The sequence below is a fragment of the Peromyscus eremicus genome, unplaced genomic scaffold, assembly GCF_949786415.1.
Source record: "Peromyscus eremicus unplaced genomic scaffold, PerEre_H2_v1 PerEre#2#chr22_unloc_1, whole genome shotgun sequence".
Lineage (NCBI taxonomy): Eukaryota > Metazoa > Chordata > Mammalia > Rodentia > Cricetidae > Peromyscus > Peromyscus eremicus.
In genome coordinates, this window is record NW_026734286.1 from 6737727 (window position 1) to 6748453 (window position 10727).

The window sequence follows — 10727 nt, forward strand, 5'->3', positions numbered from 1 at the left end:
ATGCTCTCTGCTGGTCTCCGCAGGCACCACACACACACCACACACACACCACACACACACACACACACACACACACACACACACACCACACACCACACACACCACACACACCACACACACACACACCACACACACCGCACACGCACCACACACACATGCACACACCAGACACGCACACACCAGACACACACACACCAGACACACACACACACACCACACACACACACACACACCACACACACACACACACACACACACACACCACACACCACACACACACACCACACACACCCCCACACACACCACACACACCACACACACACACACCGCACACGCATGCTCACACCAGACACGCACACACCAGACACGCACACACACACCACACACACACACCGCACACGCACCACACACGCATGCTCACACCAGACACACACACACACCACACACACCCCCACACACACCACACACACACACACACCACACACACACACACACCACACACACACACACCGCACATGCATCACACACACATGCACACACCAGACACACACACACACCACACACACACACCACACACACCACACACACCACACACACCACACACATACACCACACACACACACAAACACACCACACACACATGCACACACCGGACACACACACACACACACACACACACACACACACCACACATACACACACACACCGCACACGCACCACACACACATGCACACACCAGACACACACCACACACACACACACACACACCACACACGCACCACACACGCACCACACACACATGCACACACCAGACACACACACACACACCACACACACCACACACACACACCGCACACGCACACACACACCACACACCACACACCAGACACACACGCACACGCACATAGTGTACACAGGAATACACCTGCACACCTGGGGTAAAAGTTGACCCTGTGAACATGAAGAAGGGCTGTGAAGGATAAGGAGGTTGGCATGGGACGAGGTGGTTTTGGAAGGACACACCAGGAGGTAGGATGTATCTAGGTGATGTGGCTGTGGTGACAACAGATAAGTGGGTCACTGGGACCCTCTGGTTCCGAGATGCAGATGCACAGCCTCAAATCTGAGGTTCGGGCAGGGGTGGGACACAGATCGTGGCCATGTGTATGGGTGGGGCGTGTGAGGGCTAGCCTGAGCAATGGTAGATCTCCTGGCAGCCTTAGACTGGGAAAATACAACAGGACAGCCAGCTGTCCCCCTGATGCTGTCCCAGTCCATGTCAGATGTACCCTAGCAAAAGCCTGATCTGCGTTTGGTAGGCTTTGGAAGTGGCCGCAGGCCCGATACTCAGCAAGCCTCAGGGTAACAGAACCTGGTTCTGTTTGTTGTTGGTGGATTTGCTCTTGAGACAGGAGTCTCACTGTGTAGCCCATACTGGCGCAGAACTCACAGAGATCGTCCTGCCTCTGCCTCCGGAGTGCTGGGATTAAAGGTGTGTGTCGCCATGCCTGGTTGCCCAATGGAAGACTGGTTCTGGTTCTGGTGACCCAACGTGATCTAGGAGGTTATGGCCACTTAGCACGTGCCACACCTGCTGTAAGTTAGGAAGACTCCTTCCTGGCTGTTTTCCGGAAGCACTAGCTGGCCCCGCTGGCCGCCCCTTAGGCTGGGCACTGGCTGTGACTGTCCTTCCCTTGGCTGCAGAGCTGCTGGTCCTGTCCCCCTCCCTCACCTCTGCTCTCCTTCCTACAGATGAGTTTAAGTGCCCCATCAAGGAGGAGGTTGCGCTGACCAGTGGCGAGTGGGAGGTCTTGTCAAGGCATGGCTCCAAGGTACTGGTCTTCCGTCCTTCTGTGGCTGGCTCCGCCCCCACCACTCCCCCCCCCCCCCCCCCCCCCCCCCCCCCCCCCCCCCCGCCAGGGGCCTCAGGACACCAATACTCTCAGCAGGGAGGTGCATGTGGGGGAGGCCTGGCCCATCCCCGTGCTGCCCTGGAGCCCTGCAGCTCCCTCTCTCTCCCTAGGACAGCAGTTCTGTGATTGAGTGCTGAGGGCCAGCCAGCTCTACCCACTCCTTTCCGGGAGCTCCCGAGTATGGTGGCCGCAGGGTCCAGATAAGCCACCCAGGGTACCCTGAGCAAAGAGCCAGATTTCAATTTTTTAAATTTGCTTTGTGTTTTCTAATTTTATTCATTTTTTTTTAACTTTGCAATGCAGGGCATAGCACCAGGGTCCTGAGTGTTAGGCTAGGTCCCACTGAGCTCTGCGCCAGCCACACACACTCGGAGACGCTCTGAGTGCCCCTCCTGGTGGGACCACGTTCCCACCTGTGTTGCTACAGACAGGACTTCTCCATGTGGCTTTGAACCTTTTACTCTGGAATTAAGGAAAGCATGAGGCCGAAACATTTTCAGAGTCCCAGCAGAGTGTTGTCTGTGGGGCTGTCATCCCAACACTCAGGAGCCAAGGAGAGGGAAACCTTCAGATTTAGGCTAGCCTGGGCTACACGGCAAGCCTCAGCCTCAAAATCAACAGACATCCTTTTATTTTTTGAGAAAAGGCTGGCCTTGAACTCACTATGTAGCAGAGGGTGACCTCGAACTCCTGATCCTCCCAAGTGTTGGGTGACAGGCATGCTGTACCATGCCCAGCTTATGTGATGTTGCGGATGGAGCCAGGGCCTTGTGCCTGCTGGGGGAGCTCTCAGCCCACAGCACTGTGTCCCTTATGCTCTGCCCTCAGTCTGTCGGGCTGCAGGCTGCTGTTGTCTGGGGTGCGGAGGGGGCAGCAGGTAAGAGGGTGGTCCCTGATTGCCGTCCCTGGGGCCAGGGGCTAGGGCAGAAAGTATAGCCAGGCACGGCTGGTCACAGAAGCCCCCATTGCCTGCAGATCTGGGTCAATGAGCAGACAAAGCTGGTGTACTTCCAAGGCACAAAGGACACGCCCCTGGAGCACCACCTTTACGTGGTCAGCTACGAGTCGGCTGGCGAGATCGTGAGGCTCACCACACCCGGCTTCTCCCACAGCTGCTCCATGAGTCAGGTGGGCATGACACGCCCCTGCCCACCCCAGCCTCCCTGGGCCTGGGAGGTCGACCCCTGTCCATCGAGGACGAGGCCTGGGTCCCTGTTTCCTCATCTGCAGAGTGGTGGTGATGGCCGGTGGGTGGGTGGGGTTGTGCGCGTCTGCTCTTGTGCACTGAGTGCCCTCCTGCTGCCAGCAGAACTTCGACATGTTTGTGAGTCACTACAGCAGCGTGAGCACACCGCCCTGCGTGCACGTGTACAAGCTGAGCGGCCCTGACGATGACCCGCTGCACAAGCAGCCACGCTTCTGGGCCAGCATGATGGAGGCAGCCAGTGAGTAGTGCACCTCAGGGAACTGGCCCAGCAGCCGGGGGAAGCAGAGGTAGACAGCCGAGGCTCCCAGTGACAGGTGCACGGAGAATAGTTCACACTCCCACAACAAGCGAGGTTCCCCATGTCTCTGGCATGGCTGCAGATGCAGGTGCAGGTGCCTGGCAGCCACCCTAGCGCCCTGGGGTAACCTCTGTGACAGTACCTCGGAAAGCAGATGTTTGGAAGCTGTAGTTTTGGCAGGGAGCTCAGGGTCACTCACCAGAGGCCTCAGAAAGAGATAATGTTCCGAGAAACTGCCTCAAAGCTCGAGGTCCACCATGACTCTGCTTGAGTAACTTTGAGTTCCAGTTTCTGCACACGAGGGGCATGCCTTGGAAAAACCTCTAATAGTGGCTGGGGCTCAATGGCAGAGTGCTAGCATGCCTGAAACCCAGTTCCATCCCCAGAAACCAAGTTTGGTAGGGCACACTGTCCTCCCAGCACTCAGGAGGCAGAGGCAGGACTAAAAGTCTGGGTCCAAGCCAGCCTGGGCTACATAAAGAGATGGTGTCTCGGAGAGCGAGGCCTCACCACAGCAGGTGACCAGTGCGGCTGTGTGCCCATCCTTGGGAAACAGGAAACCCAAGGGCAGCCATGGTCAGGGTGACTGCGTCCCTCTGAGGCCAGCTCAGGCTTCCGCCATACTCTTCCCACGGTGACCACGCAGATGGAGGGACCCTGTGGGGATGGGCAAGTTTCCGGCCATGCCAGGGGCTTTGATGTCCCCCATGGGGACCCCCACGCAGCTCCCCCAAAATCGTCTTCCAGCAGAAGCAGTGGGGGTGGGCGAGGTCCACAGGCCTGGCTCGGGGTGGGCACGGCCCTGCTGGCCGCTCTCAACGCCCTTATCACTGCAGACTGCCCCCCGGACTACGTGCCTCCCGAGATCTTCCACTTCCACACCCGTGCCGACGTGCAGCTGTACGGCATGATCTACAAGCCGCACACCTGCAGCCGGGGAAGAAGCACCCACTGTGCTCTTCGTCTATGGGGGCCCTCAGGTGGGTGCACCCCGGCCCAGACCCGTCCCCCGCCACCCCTGCGGCTCTCACCACCCGCCTGCCTCACCTGCAGGTGCAGCTGGTGAACAACTCCTTCAAGGGCATCAAGTACCTGCGGCTGAACACGCTGGCGTCCCTGGGCTATGCCGTGGTGGTGATTGATGGCCGGGGCTCCTGTCAGCGGGGCCTGCGGTTTGAGGGGGCCCTGAAAAACCAGATGGTGAGTCCTGGTCCTGCAGTGTGGCCTTCGGGAACAAGTGGGTCCTGGAAACCCGGGTGCCCCCACTCCTCCCAGGCCTGAGCATGCAGCTGGCGAGAGGAGAGTGGCCGAGACACGGCCTGATGCTGTGAGGGTGCCTCAGTCCACAGGAGCCCAAGGGTGGGTCCGATGGGCGTGGCAGAGGAAGGGAACCGATAGGGTGGTGGTGGGGATGGGGGTGATGGGGGTGGGGACGATGGGCGTGGTGGGGATGATGGGGGGTGGGGATGATGGGGGTGGGGATGATGGGCATGGTGGGGATGGGGGTGGTGGGGATGGGGGTGGTGGGGATGGGGGTGGTGGGGATGATGGGGTTGATGGTGGGGATGGTAGTGATGATGGGGATGATGATGAGGATGATTGATGGTAGTGACGGGGGCGATGGGGCAATGGGGTGGTGCCATCAGGAGCAGCTTCAGCAGGGCCAGTCGGGGCAGACACTTCTAGACACTTCTACTTTGAGTCTAAGAGGAGCAGCTTCTCACTCTCGCTAGCGACAGGGTGATGGGTGTGGGATCCTGGTCGCCCCCCTCCCCCCCGGTGGAAGTCACAGAGCGCTGGGTTTCCACAGGGCCAGGTGGAGATTGAGGACCAGGTGGAAGGCTTGCAGTACGTGCCGAGAAGTATGGCTTCATCGACCTCAGCCGCGTCGCATCCACGGCTGGTCCTACGGCGGCTTCCTCTCGCTCATGGGGCTCATCCACAAGCCGCAGGTGTTCAAGGTGGGTCTCGCTCCTGGCTAGCCGCCTGCAGCCCGATGCCCCCCTGCCCTCGACCCCTGTCCTTACCCCGGAGCCCCAACCTGGACCAGGCACCGTGGCAGGGGCCTTGCCACCTGGCTATCTCTCCCCGCAGCCGCCCCACGAGGCCGAGTCCCCTCCTCATTGCCCGCCACCACCGACCCCAGGATGGCATCCGCCAGCAGCTCTATGTGGGAGGCCAAGCCCGGGACCCCCGCCTCGGAGGGGCAGAGGTGGGGCATGCTGTGAGGAGCAGCAGGGGGGCGCAGGCCCCGGGACTGGCAGGGCACTGCGGGGCGGCGGCCATGAGGAGGCGGAGGAGGCAGGAAGGTGGGACGGGCCCTCCCTCCCTACCCTGCGTGTCCCAGAGCAGCTCAAGGCCCACGGGGACACGTCTGAGGGCCCCCTGCCAGCCACCACCCTCGTGTATGAGCTGCCTGGCCCTTCGCTGAGGCTCACAATCCCGGTCAAGGCCAGGCCCCAGATCCGACGCCTTTCTCCTTCTCTCTCTCCCTGCCCGATCCGTGCCCTGTGTCTTCCAGGTAGCCATTGCGGGTGCTCCCGTCACCGTGTGGATGGCCTATGACACAGGGTACACAGAACGGTACATGGATGTCCCTGAAAACAACCAGCAAGGCTATGAGGCAGGGTCTGTGGCCCTGCACGTGGAGAAGCTGCCCAACGAGTAAGCCGCCTGCCCACGCACTGCCGCCACCCACCTGCCCACGCACCATCTACCACCCACCTGCCCACGCACCGCCCGCCACCCACCTGCCCACTCACCGCCCGCCACCCACCTGCCCACGTACTCTCCGCCACCCACCTGCCCCCCGCACCGCCCGCCACCCACCTGCCCACGCACCGCCCGCCACCCACCTGCCCCCCCACCATCCGCCACCCACCTGCCCCCCCGCACCGCCCGCCACCCACCTGCCCCCCCGCACCGCCCGCCACCCACCTGCCCCCCCGCACCGCCCGCCACCCACCTGCCCCCCCGCACCGCCCGCCACCCACCTGCCCACGCACCGCCCGCCACCCACCTGCCCACGCACCATCTGCCTCGTACCGCCCGCCACCCACCTGCCCCCTGCACCGCCCGCCACCCACCTGCCCACGCACCGTCCGCCACCCACCTGCCCACGCACCGTCCGCCACCCACCTGCCCACGCACCATCCGCCACCCACCTGCCCCCCCCCCACCATCCGCCACCCACCTGCCCACGCACCATCCGCCACCCAGCATCCTTCCCTGCGTGGGTCTCCTGGTGCCTCCCGCCAGCTGTCCTGCCTCCTGGAGTGTCAGACCCTGACCTGGAGGTGCAGGACCGTGGGGATTAGGGGACCCTGCCTCCCTGAAGTGCTTGCCCACACAATTCAAGTAGTCCTGTGAGCTCGTGTCCAGCCTTGTACAGCCCATCTGGACCTGAACTCCTCATGTCCACACACGGTCACCTGCCAGGTGACAGTGTCAGAGGGTCAGGTGCTGGTCACAGTGCAATGTGGCCAGGGTGTCTCCGCCTCCTGGAATCCCCACCATTGCCTGCACCCCCTACAAGGCTCCTGCAGTCCTGCTCACTGCACTGAGCTGTGGAAGCAGAGCAGAGGCAGCCAGGGCCCAGACATCACTGTTGCTGGATGGCCCTTTCTCTGAAGGATGGAATGTTCTAGAACTAGAGATCTAATGGGTATACAACATCATAAAGCCACAAAGACACCAAATGTCATTCGTGGGAACTATTCGCGCTGCGCAAATTTGGTGTATAAAGTTGAAATAAAATAGCTGGGCCTGGACCCCGTGGTAGAGCATGTGGCCAGCATGCAAGAGGCCCTGGGCCCCGTGGTAGAGCATGTGGCCAGCATGCAGGAGGCCCTGGGCCCCGTGGTAGAGCATGTGGCCAGCATGCAGGAGGCCCTGGGCCCCGTGGTAGAGCATGTGGCCAGCATGCAGGGGGCCCTGGGCCCCGTGGTAGAGCATGTGGCCAGCATGCAGGAGGCCCTGGGCCCCGTGGTAGAGCATGTGGCCAGCATGCAGGAGGCCCTGGACCCCGTGGTAGAGCATGTGGCCAGCATGCAGGAGGCCCTGGGCCCCGTGGTAGAGCATGTGGCCAGCATGCAGGAGGCCCTGGGCCCCGTGGTAGAGCATGTGGCCAGCATGCAGGAGGCCCTGGACCCCATGGTAGAGCATGTGGCCAGCATGCAGGAGGCCCTGGGCCCCGTGGTAGAGCATGTGGCCAGCGTGCAGGAGGCCCTGGACCCCATGGTAGAGCATGTGGCCAGCATGCAGGAGGCCCTGGGCCCCGTGGTAGAGCATGTGGCCAGCATGCAGGAGGCCCTGGGCCCCGTGGTAGAGCATGTGGCCAGCATGCAGGAGGCCCTGGGCCCCAGCCCAGCAGTGCAGATCCCAGGCGTGGCAGCACACGCCTGTCATCCCAGCACTCAGGAGGTCATCCTTAGCTACATGGTCAGTTCAGGGCCAGCCTGGGCTACATGAGACCCGGTCTCTAAAATAAATAAATCTGTTATAAAAGAGAAAACTCACCTTCTGGTCACTCCTACCACCTTTGATATTCTGAGAGCCACAGGTGTCTGTTGGCCAGTGCATAATGTCAGTGGTGGTCATAGTGAGAATCTGCTTCCAGAACATTCCACCATGCCAGAATGCCTGGGAATGGGGCTACTTTAGACAGCCCTTTCCCTCCACGTCTGCCTTGCCTGCTGCACTGGGGCTGGGGAGAGACTCTGAGCCCATGGGTACCACCCCCTTCCCCTCCCCCCCCCAGAGAGGCCTCACCCCCTCCCCTGTCTCCTCCAGGCCTAACCGCCTGCTCATCCTCCATGGCTTCCTGGACGAGAATGTCCACTTTTTCCACACAAACTTCCTCGTGTCCCAGCTGATCCGGGCAGGGAAGCCATACCAGCTCCAGGTGAGTATTGGGGCGAAGTTCCAGGCTCCACCCTCCACTCCCGTCTACTTCAGGGTCCTGTGTTCAGTCACATCTTTATTGGCCAGCCTGGGCCAACAACCGCCACATCCCAGGTCCTCAGTGATTATACCAGAGACCCCTGCTTTGAAGAATCCGCTTGGCTAGAGGCATGGGGGGAGACTCCAGAGGACCCCTGAGGGAGGGAACACTTAATCCCCAGACCCTGGGTCAGCCTTGGGAGTGAGGGTGGTGGGGGGCCTGCTGGGCAGAGCCTTGATGCCAGGGGTAGGGCTTGCTGCAGAGGTGAGCTTCTGCAGTGAGGTGGGGAGCGGACCTCAGGGGAGGGGGAGACTCAGGGTGGCACTAGCCACACCTCCTCAGGAGGTGTGTCCTCAGACAGGAGGAGAGGCCAGTGGGCTTTCCCGCGTTCCCAGCATCACCCGTGGGTGGCGGCTGTGGGTCTGAGGAAGAGACCCCTGCTCCGGACATGGGGACGCAGTAGTCGCCAACGCCTCTGCCCTGCGTGGCGAGCTGTGCGCCCGAGCCCTGACCTGCAGAGCAGGGTCCGGGGTGGGCCTGTCTGCAGCCCTGCCTGATTTGCAGATCTACCCCAACGAGAGACACAGCATCCGCTGCCCCGAGTCCGGGGAGCACTACGAGGTGACATTGCTGCACTTCCTGCAAGAGCACCTGTGACCTGTGACCTCCGACCTCTGCCCTGATGCCGCCGCTGCTTTTCTTGCGTATTTGTAATCTTTTAGTTTTTGAAGCTTTCAATTTGTTTGCTTGCTGCTGCTGCTTGGGGGCCAGGACAGAGGCAGTGGCGGCCCCCGTGCTACCCTCCTTGGCCTGGTTAGGAGAAGACCAACACCGGGCCCACAGCCGCCATGGGGGCTGCCACGGCCCCATACTTGCAGCACCATCCCAGCTCAGAAGCATGTGCCGCCCCGCCGACCCCCGCTGCAGAGTCGTGTGTGTTTGGGGAGCATTTTAAATAATTATTTAAAAGACAGGAAGCAAGCGGTACCGAAATGTAAAATTGGAGGTACGGCACTGGGCGGCTGGGGACACCACGCCCTCCTGACGCCCAGACTACGTGGAGCTGCCAAGCCCGTGTCGGGGCGTCCTCTGTCCTGCCTGTCTCTGCCCAACTCCTCCTCATGCACCACCCGGGGGTGCCAGGGTCGGGAGTAGGACCCATCCTGACCTCAGGGTTGTATCCCTTCCCTGCCCCCCTCCCACCAGAGTTTGGGCATAAAGAAGTAAAAAAGAAAAAAAAAAGAAAAAAAGGAAAAAAAAAAAGAAAAAAAAAACCAAACAGAAACCACCTCTACATATTATGGAAAGAAAATATTTTTGTCAATTCTTATTCTTTTATAATTATGTGGTATGTAGACTCATTAAACGATTCCAGATGGAAATGGGGCTGTGTGAGGCTCCTTCTCAAGCCGTGTTGGCCTGAGGGATTGGGGGGGGAGGTATGAGACACATGGACACGGGACCACGGTGGGGGGTGTCACTGGGGTACATTAAAGATGCCCCACATGGGCTTCATCCCAGCCCTCGGAAGGTGGAGGCCATAGGGTCAGGAGTTCAAGGTCATCCTTGGGTACTTGAAACCCTGTCTCAGAAACATTTCTTAATCATTGAAAGTATTCTTTAAAGATGTGTTATTTTTAATTATGTGTGTATTTGCATGTGTGCGTGTCAGTGAGTATGGATGTCTCCATAAGCCAGAGGAGTTGGATTCCCATGGAGCTGGGTGTGAGCCTCACCCACGGTGAGGGTGTGTGGAACTAAATTTGAGGCCTCTGGAAGAGCAGCCTGCTCCTAACTGTGAGCCGTCTTCTCCAGCCTTCCAAGTATTGAAATTATAAAGGCCGGTCAGGATGGCCGTCCTAGCACTCGGGAGGCAGAGCCAGGCGGATCTCTGTGAGTTCGAGGCCAGCCTGGGCTACAGAGCAAGATCCAGGACAGGCACCAAAACTACACAGAGAAACACTGTCTCAAAAAACCAAAACAACAACAAAAAGACCCCAAGTTCTAGCCCCAGGACAGCTAAGCAACACAAAAGTTAAAGAATCCACTGTCCCCTGCATCGGGACATCCTTCTCCTTCAGCGCAGGACACTGTCAAGACAAGGCCTGTCTGGCCAGCGGGGAGTGGGAGTGGGCCGGTGTGTCTGTCCTAATAACACCTGCAGGGTCCGGTAAGCGAATGGCCACTTCAGGCCATAGAACTGGGGCTGTGTCTCAGAGGCTAGGACAATCACCCAGCACACAAGACCCCCGGGGTTCCATTCCCAGCACCAGTGAAACCTGTCATCCCAGCACTGGGGAGGTGGAGGCAGGAGAATCAGGAGTTCAAAGCCGTCCTTCCCTTCAAATGGAGTTGGAGGCTAGTCTG

General features: G+C 60.0%; 1 protein-coding gene and 1 long non-coding RNA gene across 2 annotated transcripts in view; one reads left to right on the forward strand and one right to left on the reverse strand.

Moving 5' to 3' along the window:
* The window catches only part of Dpp9 (dipeptidyl peptidase 9), a 34296-nt gene extending 24708 nt beyond the window's left edge, over nucleotides 1–9588 (forward strand). The window contains 12 exon segments of the mRNA XM_059251725.1: nucleotides 1753–1832; nucleotides 2889–3041; nucleotides 3223–3358; nucleotides 4255–4351; nucleotides 4353–4398; nucleotides 4472–4618; nucleotides 5229–5268; nucleotides 5271–5306; nucleotides 5309–5379; nucleotides 5940–6082; nucleotides 8210–8321; nucleotides 8925–9588. Of these exon segments, the coding sequence (XP_059107708.1) occupies nucleotides 1753–1832; nucleotides 2889–3041; nucleotides 3223–3358; nucleotides 4255–4351; nucleotides 4353–4398; nucleotides 4472–4618; nucleotides 5229–5268; nucleotides 5271–5306; nucleotides 5309–5379; nucleotides 5940–6082; nucleotides 8210–8321; nucleotides 8925–9017 (1154 nt within the window). The 3' untranslated portion in view covers nucleotides 9018–9588.
* LOC131900500 (uncharacterized) lies at nucleotides 2528–4780 on the reverse strand. Its single transcript, XR_009376247.1, has 2 exons — nucleotides 4466–4780; nucleotides 2528–4075 (listed from the first exon to the last, which is right to left on the reverse strand). It is a non-coding gene; the product is annotated as an uncharacterized LOC131900500 (long non-coding RNA).
* Nucleotides 9589–10727: the final 1139 nt, after the last annotated feature.